This window comes from Ylistrum balloti, unplaced genomic scaffold, assembly GCF_031769215.1.
Source record: "Ylistrum balloti isolate Yb309-2 unplaced genomic scaffold, AGI_CSIRO_Ybal_v1 Utg371780, whole genome shotgun sequence".
NCBI classification, from domain to species: Eukaryota; Metazoa; Mollusca; class Bivalvia; order Pectinida; family Pectinidae; genus Ylistrum; species Ylistrum balloti.
Window position 1 is genome coordinate 74,443 of NW_026782889.1, and position 17,895 is coordinate 92,337.

The 17,895-nt window shown below is 42.1% G+C and overlaps 1 protein-coding gene across 1 annotated transcript; it reads right to left on the reverse strand.

The window, feature by feature from the left end:
• Positions 1–507: 507 nt before the first annotated feature.
• Positions 508–16,567, reverse strand: LOC132563593 (hemicentin-1-like). The gene is made up of 4 exons (XM_060228333.1): positions 16,150–16,567; positions 12,209–12,514; positions 11,001–11,264; positions 508–821 (listed from the first exon to the last, which is right to left on the reverse strand). Exons 1-4 carry the CDS (start codon positions 16,565–16,567, stop codon positions 508–510), a joined length of 1,302 nt encoding a protein of 433 aa, XP_060084316.1.
• Between the last annotated feature and the right edge of the window lie 1,328 nt (positions 16,568–17,895).

Sequence of the window (17,895 nt, forward strand, 5' to 3'; positions counted from 1 at the left end):
ACAACACATTACTCAACAGTGACGTCACATTTTACAAACTATACCCCTGTCATTGACTGAGATAACAAAAATGACAATAACATAAATTATAGTTTTATATGTCTTGTTTATCATAAAAATGTTCTGCAACTGCAAGAGATAAACCTGAAACAGACTCAATGTAATTAGTACTGTATTTATTTTGTATTCTTATAAAGCAGCAACCTGTGTGTTGAAAATAAAACAAATACATTTTAAATAAACATTTCATCAGTAACAATTGCTTCAATAAATCGGGTTTATTTCCGCCTTACGTTCCATAACTCCAAAGATATACCAGTATTTCGTATATATACATATTGATAAATCATAATAAATGAGACCGCAAATTTATCAATAACATTGAACTTACTGAACTTAAAACCTTACTTTATCAAAGCGACATTATCAAAAATGATAAACCAAATGAAATATGATAACGCTATTGTCAGATTTTAATCTGTAGATCTCTATTTGGGATTATGGTGTTTAATCCGACAGGGTTACATTATACTTACATGTTAGATTAAGGAGTAGTATTGCTGAGGTTAGGTTTGTCATCTTTGAGTCTGTAAAACTATTCCGGACTCGACAAAAATAACCGACGCCATTATCTTCCGGACGAAGTGGTCCAATAATAATGGTACTCGTCATCACTCCCGTAGATACACCATCCCGGAACCAGTCGACGGAGGCCGGAGCAGGGTACCCTTCAGAGTATATACACGATAACACTCTGTACTCTTCTCCTTCTATCCAATAGTTGGTGGGTAGTAAAATTACGGCTGGCATACTCGGAGGATCTAGAAAATATAGTAATGCTTAGTCAAAAGCTGATGAAAAATGATTTCTATCTAACTTGTTTTAATATGATAATACTTATTATAGTTATAAGATCCGTTAAGGCTATACAACAACTGTTAGAGTACAACTTGACGAAATTAGAAGGTCTGACCATACGAGGACATCGTGCAGACGTATACGCTTTAGAATCCCAACATTATGTTAACAAAGAGCTTGGGTGAATCGGAAGTATTAATATAAAGTTTACTGATTTAATAACACAAGAAATTAATCGGCTACTTTTTCCTTAATTAGCCAGCTTAGTGCATTGTGGAGCGAATAGTCGATAAATTTACAGTGTTGTGGCTGTATAGTTTAAAGAAGCATTCGCTGCACCCTTTCGACGATGACAGGAAGGTTCAGAGCTCAGCGGTATAATCTATTTCAAATTTATTTTGTTTATTGATTTAGTAAGAGCCTAATATTGTAGATATGAAACAATAATTAATAACTTTATATACATAGATTGTTTTGTTTTACCACGATTACTGTATCATGTGTCACAGCACCTCTGTATTGGGACATAGTGGTGTTTTGTTTATGGTTAAAAATAAACACTAATCAGCTAATAGTTTGAAATGACAATGATATTAACACTATCACATTGATGTTATCAGCCAGAATTTATTAGAAACATCTACGAGGCTAATACCGTCTACCCTTTACCCACTACAATTCCTATACCCCATACCCTTCCTATACCCACTACCCTTCCTATACCCCCTACCCTTCCTATACCCCATACCCTTCCTATACCCCCTACCCTTCCTATATCCCCTACACTTCCTATATCCCCTACCATACCTATACCCATACACTTCCTATACCCCCTACCCTTCCTATACCCCCTACCCTTCCTATACCCACCACCCTTCCTATATCCCCTACACTTCCTATATCCCCTACCATACCTATACCCATACACTTCCTATACCCCCTACCCTTCCTATACCCCCTACCCTTCCTATATCCCCTACCATACCTATACCCATACACTTCCTATACCCCCTACCCTTCCTATTCCCCATACACTTCCTATACCCCATACACTTCCTATACCCCATACACTTCCTATAACCCGTACCTTTCCTATACTTAATATACCCCCTACCCTTCCTATACCCCCTACACTTCCTATACCCCAATACACTTCCTATACCCCATTACCTTCCTATACCCCCTACCTTACCTATACACCCTACAGTTAATATACCCCCTACCCTTCCTATACCCCCTACACTTCCTGTACCCCAATACACTACCTATAACCCGTACCCTTCCTATACTTAATATACCCCCTACCCTTCCTATACCCCCCTACACTTCCTATACCCACTACACATCCTATACCCCCTACCCTTCTTATTCCCTCTACACTTCCTATACCCCATACTCTTCCTATACCCAATACCCTACCTATACCCGCTACAATTCCTATACCCACTACCCTTCCTATTCCCCCTACACTTACTATACCCCGTACACTTCCTATAACTCCTACCCTTCCTATACCCACTACCCTTCCTATTCCCCCTACACTTACTATATCCCCTACACTTCTTACACCCCCTACACTTCCTATAACCACTGCTCTTAATATACCCCATACCTTTCCTATACCTCTACCCTTCCTATACCTCTACCCTTCCTTTACCCCGTACCCTTCCTATATCCTGTACCCTTCCTGTATACCGTACCCTTTCTATACCCCATGCCCTTCCTATACCCCCTACCTTCCCTATAATCCCTACATTTCCTATACCTCCTACCCTTCCTATACCCCCTACACTTCTTATACCTCATACCCTTCTTATTCCCCCTACACTTCCTATACCCCATACTCTTCCTATATCCCATACCCTACCTATACCACATACCCTTCCTATACCCCCTACCTTACCTATACCACCTACACTTCCTATACCCCTACCCTTCCTATACCCGATACCCTTTCTATACTTCTACACTTCCTATACCAACTACCTTTCCTATACCCGGTACCCTTCCTGTATCCCGTACCCTTCCTAAATCCCCTACCCTTCCTATACCTCCTACACTTCCTATACCCCCTACCCTTCCTATACCCGATACCCTTTCTATACCTCTACACTTCCTATACCAACTACACTTCCTATACACACTACCCTTGCTATACCCCGTACACTTCCTATAACTCCTAACCTTCCTTAACCCCCTATCCTTCCTATACCCCTACACTTACTATATCCCCTACACTTCTTACACCCCCTACACTTCCTATAACCACTACCCTTAATATACCCCATACCTTTCCTATACCTCGTACCCTTCCTATACCCTGTAACAATCCTGTATACCGTACCTTTTCAATACCCCATGCCCTTCCTATACCCCCTACCTTCCCTATAATCCCTACATTTCCTATACCTCCTACCCTTCCTATACCCACTACACTTCCTATACCCCTTACACTTCCTATACCTCATACCCTTCCTATACCCCCTAGACTTCCTATACCCTATACCCTTCCCTATACCCCCTACACTTCCTAAACCCCCTACCCTTTCTATACCCCCTACTTTACCTTTGCCCCCTTCACTTCCTATACCAACTACCCTTCCTATACCAACTACACTTCCTATATCCCCTGCCCTCCCTATACCCCTTACCCTTCCTATATACCGTACCCTTCGTGTATCCCCTACCCTTCCTATACCCCCTACACTTTCTATACTCCTTAACCTTCCTATACCCCCTACCTTCCCTATACCCCCTACACTTCTTATATCCCATACCCTTCCTATAACCCAAACACTTCCTATACCTCATAAAATTCATATACCCCCTACCCTTCTTACACCCCCTACACTTCCTATACCCCCTACACTTCCTATACACCATACCCTTCCTATACGTCCTACATTTCCTATACCCCCTACATTTCCTATAGCCCAAACTCTTCCTATACTCCCTACATTTCCTATACCCCCTATCCTTCCTATTCCCCTACACTTCCTATATCCCCTACACTTCTTACACCCCCTACACTTCCTATACCCCAAACTCTTCCTATACCTCCTACCCTTTTTACTTCCCTTTCACTTCCTATACCCCCTACCCTTCCTATACCCCCTACACTTCTTATAACCGCTACCCTTCCTATACCCCCTATCCTTCCTATTCCCCTACACTTCCTATATCCCCTACACTTCTTACACCCCCTACACATCCTATAACCAATGCCCTTAATATACCCCATACACTTCCTATACCCCGTGCCCTTCCTATACCCCCTACCCTTCTTACACCCTTTACACTTCCTATACCCCAATACACTTCCTATACCCCAATACACTTCCTATACCCCCTACCCTTCCTATACCCCCTACACTTCCTATACCCACTACATTTCCTATACACCATAACCTTCCTATACCCAATACTTTTACTATACCCCATATTCTCCCTATACCCATACCCCTCTTATACCCCCTACTCTTCCTATACCCCATACACTTCCTATACCCCTACATTAGTAGAGGTTAAAGGACATTGAATAGATGGTAAAGGGTAGGGGGTAGAGTTAGGAGTAGACGGTAAACAGTCGGTGGAAGCGGGAAATGGATAGCCGGGCGGTGTTTAGAGGGTAGGGGGTATAGGAAATGTAGGGGATATAGAAATTGTAGTGGGTATAGGAAGGGCACGGGGTATAGGAAGTGTAGGGGGTATAGGAAGTGTAGGAGGGTACCGGTATAGGTAGGATATGGGGTATTGGAAGTGTAGGGGGTATAGGAAGTGTAGGGGGTATAGGAAGTGTAGTGGGGTATAGGAAGTGTAGGGGGTATAGGAAGTGTAAAGGGTGTAAGAAGGGTAGGGGGTATAGGAAGTGTAGTGGGGTATAGGAAGGGTACGGGGTATAGGAAGTGTATGGGGTATATTAAGGGCAGTGGTTATAGGAAGTGTAGGGGTGTAAAAAGTGTAGGGGATATAGGAAGTGTAGGGGAATAGGAAGGATAGGGGATATAGGATATATTCCTATACCCCGTACCCTTCCTATACCCCCTACACTTCCTATACCCCCTACATTTCCTATACCCCCTACCCTCTAAGAATCGCCCGGCTATCCATTTTCCGCTCCCACTGTTTACCGTCTACTCCTAACTCTACCCCCTACCCTTTACCATCTACCCAATGTCCTTTAACCTCTAGTAATGTAGGGGTATAGGAAGTGTATGGGGTATAGGAAGAGTAGGGGGTATAGGAAATGTATGTGGTATAGGAAGGGTATGGGGTATAGGAAGTGTAGGGGGTATAGGAAATGTAGGGGGTAACTATTTCTCCCTACAAACTTCCCTCTAATCCTTACCGTATACCTACTTCTCCCTACAAACTACCCTCTAATCCCTACCGTGTACCCTCTTCTCCCTACAAACTACCCTCTTATCCCTACCGTGTACCCTCTTCTCCCTACAAACTACCCTCTAATTCCTACCGTGTACCCTCTTCTCCCTACAAACTACCCTCTTATCCCTACCGTGTACCCTCTTCTCCCTACAAACTCTAATTCCTACCGTGTACCCTCTTCTCCCTACAAACTACCCTCTAATCCCTACCGTGTACCCTCTTCTCCCTACCTACCCTCAAACGTGTACCCTCTTCTCCCTACAGTACTACCCTCTTACAATCCCTACCGTGTACCCTCTTCTCCATACAAACTACCCTCTTATCCCTACCGTGTACCCTCTTCTCCCTACAAACTCTAATCCCTACCGTGTACCCTCTTCTCCCTACAAACTACCCTCTAATCCCTACCGTGTACCCTCTTCTCCCTACAAACTACCCTCTTATCCCTACCGTGTACCCTCTTCTCCCTACAAACTACCCTCTAATCCCTACCGTGTACCCTCTTCTCCCTACAAACTACCCTCTACTTCCTACCGTGTACCCTCTTCTCCCTACATACTACCCTCTAATCCCTACCGTGTACCCTCTTCTCCCTACAAACTACCCTCTAATCCTACCGTGTCTTCTCCCTACAAACTACCCTCTAATATCCCTACCGTGTACCCTCTTCTCCCTACAAACTACCCTCTACTCCCTACCGTGTACCCTCTTCTCCCTACAAACTACCCTCTAATATCTACCGTGTACCCTCTTCTCCCTACAAACTACCCTCTAATATCTACCGTGTACCCTCTTCTCCCTACAAACTACCCTCTAATCCCTACCGTGTACCCTCTTCTCCCTACAAACTACCCTCTAATATCTACCTAACAACTAATCTCAACGGTGTACCCTCGTCTCCCTACAAACTACCCTCTAATACCCTCTACCGTGTACCCTTCTTCTACCCTCTAATATCTACGTGTACCCTCTTCTCCCTACAAACTAATATCTACCTACCCTCTAATCCCTACCGTGTACCCTCTTCTCCCTACAAACTACCCTCTAATATCTACCGTGTACCCTCTTCTCCCTACAAACTACCCTCTAATATCTACCGTGTACCCTCTTCTCCCTACAAACTACCCTCTAATTCCTACCGTGTACCCTCTTCTCCCTACAAACTACCCTCTAATACCCTCTTCTCCCTACAAACCTACCGTGTACCCTCTTCTCCCTACAAACTACCCTCTAATCCCTACCGTGTACCCTCTTCTCCCTACAAACTACCCTCTAATTCCTACCGTGTACCCTCTTCTCCCTACAAACTACCCTCTAATCCCTACCGTGTACCCTCTTCTCCCTACAAACTACCCTCTAATTCCTACCGTGTACCCTCTTCTCCCTACAAACTACCCTCTAATTCCTACCGTGTACCCTCTTCTCCCTACAAACTACCCTCTAATATCTACCGTGTACCCTCTTCTCCCTACAAACTACCCTCTAATATCTACCGTGTACCCTCTTCTCCCTACAAACTACCCTCTAATCCCTACCGTGTACCCTCTTCTCCCTACAAACTACCCTCTAATATCTACCGTGTACCCTCTTCTCCCTACAAACTACCCTCTAATCCCTACCGTGTACCCTCTTCTCCCTACAAACTACCCTCTAATTCCTACCGTGTACCCTCTTCTGCCTACAAACTACCCTCTAATATCTACCGTGTACCCTCTTCTCCCTACAAACTACCCTCTAATCCCTACCGTGTACCCTCTTCTCCCTACAAACTACCCTCTAATCCCTACCGTGTACCCTCTTCTCCCTACAAACTACCCTCTAATCCCTACCGTGTACCCTCTTCTCCCTATAGTATACCCTCTTCTCCCTACAAACTACCCTCTAATATCTACCGTGTACCCTCTTCTCCCTACAAACTACCCTCTAATCCCTACCGTGTACCCTCTTCTCCCTACAAACTACCCTCTAATATCTACCGTGTACCCTCTTCTCCCTACAAACTACCCTCTAATATCTACCGTGTACCCTCTTCTCCCTACAAACTACCCTCTAATATCTACCGTGTACCCTCTTCTCCCTACAAACTACCCTCTAATTCCTACTGTGTACCCTCTTCTCCCTACAAACTACCCTCTAATTCCTACTGTGTACCCTCTTCTCCCTACAAACTACCCTCTAATTCCTACTGTGTACCCTCTTCTCCCTACAAACTACCCTCTAATATCTACCGTGTACCCTCTTCTCCCTACAAACTACCCTCTAATATCTACCGTGTACCCTCTTCTCCCTACAAACTACCCTCTAATTCCTACTGTGTACCCTCTTCTCCCTACAAACTACCCTCTAATTCCTACTGTGTACCCTCTTCTCCCTACAAACTACCCTCTAATTCCTACCGTGTACCCTCTTCTCCCTACAAACTACCCTCTAATCCCTACCCTGTACCCTCTTCTCCCTATATTATACCCTCTAATCCCTACCATGTACCCTCTTCTCCCTACAGTATACCATCTAATATCTACCCTATACCCTGTATCTCTTCCCCCACCCAAAATACAGTGTCTTAAACAGATAATGGAGACCTCTTGATATCAAATTACTACGGCGTGGGTCTATTTCGTTCTTTTATTATTTGCGACTATTCCTGGAAAACTACCGGACATACAGAGGTTACAGGATGCTAGCAATAGGTACTTTCTAAATTGAAAGACATACCAGTATCCGGATCACATCATGAGTGGTAAATTTGTCACCACTTATATCAGATTGCGGCAGTGCAGCCGTGCGGATCCGCTATTAAATGCATATATCTACACTGTCTAACCTTGTGTAATTCTCTCGAGGTATCTAAACCTGTTCAGACTTCCTTGTTGATATAATGTGTGGTATATTTGTGTATACATTACTACAAGATGTTCTGGGAGAGTAAACCCTTTCAGATCAATTACGCTACGTAAAATAATTTGGATCACGTGTAGGTACCCGTGACAACATTTATTTGCAGAGCTATTTCACCTGGACACCAAACGTGATTCTGAGGTGAAGTATCCGCGTAGTAACTGGTGTGTACCTCACAGAACAACATACGGGTGGTCCGTCGGACACCATCAATGGCAACATATCATGGTTTGTCAAAGGTCAAAATCAGAACAAACCGATCTCAGATTATTGCGAGACACAAACAATCACGCTTAGAGAGCGTTGAACAACATACTTCATATCAGCATAATCATAATTCAAATCAAAACTCTATTAAACTAGAGTAAAATATGAACAAAACAAAGATTTATACGGAGACTCCGGAATAAGACCAGTTGTTCCGGAAGAGTAAGCGTGTATGTTCCTTCGACGACTCCCGTCACGAAAATCTAGGTCAATCCAAGTAAGTAATGTCACGTGCTCATGTGAGAACAAGGTATACAACAACGAAACAAACAGGTATAATTAAGTGAATCTACATTAGGGCCGACTGTGTTATTGGCTGACAGTATACCCAGATTAGTGGTACAAGTGGCTTACAGTATACCCAGATTAGTGGTACACGTGGCTTACAGTATACCCAGATTAGTGATACACGTGGCTTACAGTATACCCAGATTAGTGGTACACGTGGCTTACAGTATACCCAGATTAGTGATACACGTGGCTGACAGTATACCCAGATTAGTGATACACGTGGCTGACAGTATACCCAGACTAGTGGTACACGTGGCTTACAGTATACCCAGATTAGTGATACACGTGGCTTACAGTATACCCAGATTAGTGATACACGTGGCTTACAGTATAACCAGATTAGTGGTACAAGTGGCTTACAGTATACCCAGATTAGTGATACACGTGGCTTACAGTATACCCAGACTAGTGGTACACGTGGCTTACAGTATACCCAGATTAGTGATACACGTGGCTTACAGTATACCCAGATTAGTGGTACACGTGGCTTACAGTATAACCAGATTAGTGATACACGTGGCTGACAGTATACCCAGATTAGTTAGTGATACACTAGTGGTACACGTGGCTTACAGTATACCCAGATTAGTGATACACGTGGCTTACAGTATACCCAGATTAGTGGTACAGGTGGCTTACAGTATACCCAGATTAGTGGTACACGTGGCTTACAGTATACCCAGATTAGTGATACACGTGGCTTACAGTATACCCAGATTAGTGGTACAAGTGGCTTACAGTATACCCAGATTAGTGGTACCTTACAGTATACCCAGACCACGTGGCTTACAGTATACCCAGACTATTTGTACAGGTGGCTTACAGTATACCCAGATTAGTGATACACGTGGCTTACAGTATACCCAGATTAGTGGTACACGTGGCTTACAGTATACCCAGATTAGTGATACACGTGGCTTACAGTATACCCAGATTAGTGGTACACGTGGCTTACAGTATACCCAGATTAGTGATACACGAGGCTGACAGTATACGCAGATTAGTGGTACACGTGGCTTACAGTATACCCAGATTAGTGGTACACGTGGCTTACAGTATACCCAGATTAGTGGTATAAAGCTTGTAATAATACATACTTCTGTACTGATAATTATACGATCGTCATCGTCATCATTTAATATAAACTGACCAAACATGACAATAACCGTACATATTATCATTTGTATATTTAAGCAGTTATACTGCATTTCGTTCGTGATACTGTACATGAAGAAATACTTCACAAAACATCCAGATTCGCACAGAGGCCGACTAACAAGCCGTACATATGCTCATTTAATTCTCAGACATAACTTATCATTGATATATCATTTTAAGTTAATCAAGTAGTGCGAGGTTATACAATATGGATTTATTTAGCTTACAACAGATAAGAAATCGGATTGCCCCACTTTGTCAGGAAGGTGACTCCATACTTGTCCATGATCACACCATGAGACGAACTCCGAACGTTGAAACGAAAACATGAATTTGTTTCCACTTTGCCATCGGCATATTACAACTTCAATTCAATTTCAACATATTTTATTTCAGTTGATATGATAATAAGATCGGACAGCAGGTTATGTGTATGCAAAACCTCTCCAAATTTAGTGTATTAATACAGCATCTATTCTGTTTTATTGATCGATCCATAGGGATAAAACGGGCAAGGGGAGGTAACTCATATTTGTTATGGGATAACCTATGATATTTGCATGAGGTTAATAAGTTTTGAAGTATGATCTGAGCATTTTATCGAAATAATGCAATCACTACAAATTTATTAATAATCTATTTTACATATATCCTGGGATACAGGCACACATCTCCACCAACACGATTTTACCGAAACTAACCTAAACTTAGCAGAAGTGACCGAACACAATAAGAACATACCAACACTCATCGAATGCCACAAGAACCTACCAAAACTGACCACGTTCTACTGAGCACATTTGATTGACCTTGACCATAAACGACCAAACGTTTACTAAACCAGTCAATTAGACCAAGATACACAAATTACCAACAGAAAGTTCCTACCAGAACCATTCAAACGACGAAAACGTCGAGCTTGTCTGATGAGCTCTTCCGAATGTTTTTAATACGGACATCCTCTATTTTCTACAATACTAAATGGACAAATACTTTGACTTCAGATATTTAAAACCGGAAGCATATAACTCGGAAACTGGTATGGTTTATGACATCCTTAACTTTTGAGAAAACGCAAGTCCAAAAAATAACACAATGGTAAATTTTAAACTTGTATCTTGATAAAATAAGAAATTACTCACATCGTACTGTCAAACTATATGTGACATTTGAAGATCCAATGTTGTTTACAGCAATGCAAGTGTAGTTTCCTTGTTCTGATCTCTTCAGTTGTCCCAGTGACAACACAGGTGACACAGTAAAGTTGATGTTGTCCGGTCGTGTCCAGACAAATGTACAGTCAGGTCTACAGTCCGCTGTACAGGTGATGTCCGGTAACGTGTCCCCCTCGTCTCCGGTGTGGACACGGTCAGAAGGAGAAATATCTATAGATGAAGTGGGGCCATCTTAAAGAAAAACATGACAATTAAATACACATCTCCCATGATTACTTTTTATGGTATTTTCTCATAGATTCTGTACTTTAATATTGCGGAGTTATCTACCTTATGAACGGGTGTGGAATGTTATATCTGCAAGAAAACACTACAACACACAGAATTTTTTACATTTAATAGGAAACACAGAGGTCGTTTGATGCGAGACATTTCATCACAAATCAGGACTGTGTATTCCGTACATATTATCATTTGCATATTTAAGCAGTTATACTGCATTTCGTTCGTGACGCTGTACATGAAGAAATACTTCACAAAACATCCAGATTCGCACAGAGGCCGACTAACAAGCCGTACATATGCTCATTTAATTCTCAGACATAACTTATCATTGATATATCAATTTAAGTTAATCAAGTAGTGCGAGGTTATACAATATGGATTTATTTAGCTTACAACAGATAAGAAATCGGATTGCCCCACTTTGTCAGGAAGGTGACTCCATACTTGTCCATGATCACACCATGAGACGAACTCCGAACGTTGAAACGAAAACATGAATTTGTTTCCACTTTGCCATCGGCATATTACAACTTCAATTCAATTTCAACAGATTTTATTTCAGTTGATATGATAATAAGATCGAACAGCAGGTTATGTGTATGCAAAACCTCTCCAAAATTTAGTGTATTAATACAGCATCTATTCGGCATTTGATTGATCGATCCATAGGTATAAAACGGGCAAGGGGAGGTAACTCATATTTGTTATGAGAATCTATGAGGCAAATAAAGTTTCAAGTATGATCTGAACATTTTATCAAAATTATGCAATCAATACAAATTTATTCATTTTCAAACATGAGTATTACAAACACAAAGGCTACAGACATCACGTAAGTACAACTTCAGACGACATCGCAATAATATATCAATAACTCTTACATAACTTACATTCGACGTTAAGAATGGGCTGTATTGTATCAAAGACAAAACCATCGTCCGTGTTGTAGGCAGAGCAAATAACGCGTCGTCCATGCAAGGCTCTGGTGATTTGCAGGGTTAATATGCTCACTGTAACGAAGGACAAGATTGTTCCTTGCACTCTGGATGAACTAAATGAGGTATAGTTTAAACCTCCAACTGACCACAGAACGCTGGCTGCAGGTCGACAAGGACTGGTCACACACACTAGGTCAATGACATCAAATTCTGTTACAGGTGGAGGCGGATTCTGCAACTCAATGCTGGTCACTTGTTCTGCAAACAATAATATAAAGTAATTCTATAAGTATGTATACAACGATATTACCTAATAATGACTTTGTCAGCTGATATCATGGGACGTGTTCCTAGACACTAAACTGTCTACACTGGTCAGCTGATATTATAGAATGTGTTCCAAGATACTTATCTAGACACAGATAGTTAGGTTAGATGCATCTGAGGCAATTAATGAATTAAACTTCATCTTGCAGCTGTTTTGCCCTTCTAGGACTCATCATTGATGCTACATCATACAGCTGTTTCATCCTTCTAGGACTCGTCAGTGGTGCTACACCATACGGCTGTTTTGTCCTTCTAGTACTCGTCAGTGTTGCTACATCATACAGCTGTTTTGTTCTTCTAGGACTCGTCAGTGTTGCTACATCATACAGCTGTTTCATCCTTCTAGGACTCGTCAGTGATGCTACATCATGCAGCTGTTTCGTCCTTCTTCGACTCGTCAGTGATACTACATCATGCAGCTGTTTCGTCCTTCTTCGACTCGTCAGTTATATTACATCATACAGCTGTTTCGTCCTTCTAGGACATGTCAGTGATGCTACATCATACAGCTATTTCGTCCTTCTAGGACTCCTTAGTGATGTTACATCGTTCAGATGGTTCGTCCTTCTAGGATTCGTCAGTTATGTTACATCATACAGCTGTTTCGTCCTTCTAGGACTCGTCAGTGATGCTACATCATTCAGATGGTTCGTCCTTCCAGGACTCGTCAGTGATGCTACATCATTCAGATGGTTCGTCCTTCTTCGACTCGTCAGTTATATTACATCATACAGCTGTTTCGTCCTTCTAGGACATGTCAGTGATGCTACATCATACAGCTATTTCGTCCTTCTAGGACTCCTTAGTGATGTTACATCATTCAGATGGTTCGTCCTTCTAGGATTCGTCAGTTATGTTACATCATACAGCTGTTTCGTCCTTCTAGGAATCGTCAGTGATGCTACATCATACAGCTGTTTCGTCCTTCTAGGAATCGTCAGTGATGCTACATCATTCAGATGGTTCGTCCTTCTAGGAGTCGTCAGTGATGCTACATCATTCAGATGGTTCGTCCTTCTAGGATTCGTCAGTTATGTTACATCATACAGCTGTTTCGTCCTTCTAGGACTCGTCAGTGATACTACATCATTCCGATGGTTCGTCCTTATAGGACTCGTCAGTGATGCTACATTATAAAGCTGTTTCGTCCTTCTAGGATTCGTCAGTTATGTTACATCATACAGCTGTTTCGTCCTTCTAGGACTCGTCAGTGATGCTACATCATTCAGATGGTTCGTCCTTATAGGACTCCTCAGTGATGCTACATCATTCAGATGGTTCGTCCTTCTAGGATTCGTCAGTTATGTTACATCATACAGCTGTTTCGTCCTTCTAGGAATCGTCAGTGATGCTACATCATTCAGATGGTTCGTCCTTCTAGGAGTCGTCAGTGATGCTACATCATTCAGATGGTTCGTCCTTCTAGGATTCGTCAGTTATGTTACATCATACAGCTGTTTCGTCCTTCTAGGACTCGTCAGTGATACTACATCATTCCGATGGTTCGTCCTTATAGGACTCCTCAGTGGTGCTACATCATTCAGATGGTTCGTCCTTCTAGGATTCGTCAGTTATGTTACATCATACAGCTGTTTCGTCCTTCTAGGACTCCTCAGTGGTGCTACATCATTCAGATGGTTCGTCCTTATAGGACTCCTCAGTGGTGCTACACCATACAGATGGTTCGTCCTTCTAGGATTCGTCAGTTATGTTACATCATACAGCTGTTTCGTCCTTCTAGGAATCGTCAGTGATGCTACATCATTCAGATGGTTCGTCCTTCTAGGAGTCGTCAGTGATGCTACATCATTCAGATGGTTCGTCCTTCTAGGATTCGTCAGTTATGTTACATCATACAGCTGTTTCGTCCTTCTAGGACTCGTCAGTGATACTACATCATTCCGATGGTTCGTCCTTATAGGACTCCTCAGTGGTGCTACATCATTCAGATGGTTCGTCCTTCTAGGATTCGTCAGTTATGTTACATCATACAGCTGTTTCGTCCTTCTAGGACTCGTCAGTGATGCTACATCATTCAGATGGTTCGTCCTTATAGGACTCCTCAGTGGTGCTACACCATACAGATGGTTCGTCCTTCTAGGATTCGTCAGTTATGTTACATCATACAGCTGTTTCGTCCTTCTAGGAATCGTCAGTGATGCTACATCATTCAGATGGTTCGTCCTTCTAGGAGTCGTCAGTGATGCTACATCATTCAGATGGTTCGTCCTTCTAGGATTCGTCAGTTATGTTACATCATACAGCTGTTTCGTCCTTCTAGGACTCGTCAGTGATACTACATCATTCCGATGGTTCGTCCTTATAGGACTCCTCAGTGGTGCTACATCATTCAGATGGTTCGTCCTTCTAGGATTCGTCAGTTATGTTACATCATACAGCTGTTTCGTCCTTCTAGGACTCGTCAGTGATGCTACATCATTCAGATGGTTCGTCCTTATAGGACTCCTCAGTGGTGCTACACCATACAGATGGTTCGTCCTTCTAGGATTCGTCAGTTATGTTACATCATACAGCTGTTTCGTCCTTCTAGGAATCGTCAGTGATGCTACATCATTCAGATGGTTCGTCCTTCTAGGAGTCGTCAGTGATGCTACATCATTCAGATGGTTCGTCCTTCTAGGATTCGTCAGTTATGTTACATCATACAGCTGTTTCGTCCTTCTAGGACTCGTCAGTGATACTACATCATTCCGATGGTTCGTCCTTATAGGACTCCTCAGTGGTGCTACATCATTCAGATGGTTCGTCCTTCTAGGATTCGTCAGTTATGTTACATCATACAGCTGTTTCGTCCTTCTAGGACTCGTCAGTGATGCTACATCATTCAGATGGTTCGTCCTTATAGGACTCCTCAGTGGTGCTACACCATACAGATGGTTCGTCCTTCTAGGACTCGTCAGTTATGCTACACCATACAGATGCTTCGTCCTTCTAGGACTCGTGAGTGATGTTTGATTTCATAAACGCTGTCTCCGCATATCCACACATTTTCAATGCTATAAATCACACAAAATTCCGTAAACGATGCTGTAACAATATGCCCTACACGTATCGCCCCAAATTGTAGTTTGGACACGCTAGAACGAACAATTGTCACTTCAATTCATGCCTGTATGCTGTTTAATATAAATTATATAAATCCCCCTAATGCTTTTCCTAATAGTTCCCACCCTACCTTCCTAAAGTTGTTTTAAATGATAAAATTCTTAAAATCACAATCATGGTTATAATTGTGGCATAATCATACTCCTTAAAGTGATGACGCTAACTTTAGGTAAGTGAAGACATCAAAGCGATTTTGAGTATGAACCGTCTTTTCTTCAGTACAATACTTATCTAACTTTCCCTATAAAAGTCTGGGATGAGCTCGTGAAATGTTTGCTTGAAGGGGAAGGCCGGGGGACTGTTTCAGTGTCAAATACTCTCTATAAATAGAAATGTACTGAAAACATAGCCCTGGAGAGCGCAGCCTGATAATCAACACATTTTCTTTTCTTTATTAGTAAATGTAAAATCGAATCTAGATTCGCTTGAACAATGCTCACCAAACACGTTCAAAGTGTAGTCCGTACTATCTGCGGTTGGGTTCGTCAGGTTGGTGTTTTCGCGTCTACAGAACCACAGTGAGTTATGGTCTCCTGGAATTGGTATGATTACAAGCACGAATTCACTCGCGTACTGAAACGTTGATGGTTGGCACGAACATACATCCGGGGTACAGAGTGTTGATATTCCATCTAGGATTTTGTAACATTGATCTCCTGTTACTTGTATTGTCTGGGGTGATTGAGTCATTAAAGGCCGGCGGTAAAATTTAACACTGCTGGCTTCCTCCGGTACGTCACATGTCAAGTTAAAAGCTCTGCCCGGGATGGCATATTCGGCCGATCCAGTCAGCGTGACGGCCCCTGCAGGATAGAAAAAAAATGACCAGTGTCCTTTTAGTGGTTGACGAAGAGCCATTGAAATAGTTATAACACATTCTTAGTGTAAGCACAACTACAGCGATGCCTACTATTGGATTACTAACAAAGAAAGTAGCTGAAGATCAAGATTTAATCCAGAATATGTCATTGTATATAGAAAAAAGTTTCTACTCTATTTCATTTTAAGAAGATAGTCCAGTTGATACGGCGAGACAACGCATTGGAACAACAAGGCCGAAAAAATTCTGTTCGGATTATCGGTCTAGAGAGTGATCGGTCTGAGACGGCTGATGCTTGTGTAGAAAAGTGTGCTAAATTTTTCAGGGATAACCTCAAAGTAGACGTCCAGGGAACGGATATAGACATTGCCCATAGACTTGGACCGCGTTCCACTATCTGCAAATTTACGCGCAGGATGAAAAAATTGAAGTGCTAAAAGCCAGGAAAGAACTGAAAGGTAAGGAGATATATATTTTTGAGGACCTGACCCAGGAAAACCAGCAAATTCTAAAACGTGCGCACGTGCTCGAATGTGTTGAGAACTCTCGGTCAATTGACGGTAAACTTTTTGTGAAACTGAAAAACGGGAAGAAGCGAAAGATCTGTGACGATACAATTCTGACCAGTATGTACCTGCTGAATGACGCGAATTTCGCGATTTAATTAGCGTGAGTGTAAAGACTGAAACGCTCATCATACGTGAGTACTGCATGTCCACCAAGAACTGAAACAATCCCCCCCCGTATTGTGTTAGTATACATTTTTCAAAGTTGAATTACCCCTAAATGGTAATTGAAACCAATAACTACTAACTACTTGTAGATACCAGTGTTTGTATTGCAGTCACATTTATGTATGTATGGTGAAATTGTACTGTTACATAGAATTTCAATATATTCGAAACCCGTCTTACTAGATCGCTGAAATTCTCAATGAATACACATGTATTGTTTTTTCCCCTATACATGATGGTTTTCATGAGCGATAATATGGTAAACTGAATTACTCCTGTTTTTGTAATTAATAGTCCCACTCCCCCCCCCCCCCCCCCCCCCCTCCCCCCCGGCACTCGCACCAGTACATACACCTGTACATGTACATGTATGGATAGGAAAAAAATAACACTCGTTTGCTTGTACCGTATGTGTGTACAGGTGAGGTACGGTGCGTCCGTGCATATATATGAATAGATCATTACTGCAGTATGTACTGAGGTGTGTGTCAATAAATATATATCGAACAGATTCACGAATTGAAAGATAGTAATATTGTAAATGTTTATAAGGGTACATTGTACATCAGTGTTATACATACACTATGTACATGTTGATCTCTGATGTACATTGTAGTACATGTAATCCATTT

Bases quoted from the DNA above. Each gene is read 5' to 3' on its own strand.
- LOC132563593 (XM_060228333.1), bottom strand. From the start codon at position 16,567: ATGGCTCTTCGTCAACCACTAAAAGGACACTGGTCATTTTTTTTCTAT. The intron at 12,515-16,149 runs GTGAGCATTGTT...TATTGTTTGCAG, and splicing joins CTACACTTTGAACGTGTTTG to AACAAGTGACCAGCATTGAG. The intron at 822-11,000 runs GTGAGTAATTTC...TATATTTTCTAG, and splicing joins ATATAGTTTGACAGTACGAT to ATCCTCCGAGTATGCCAGCC.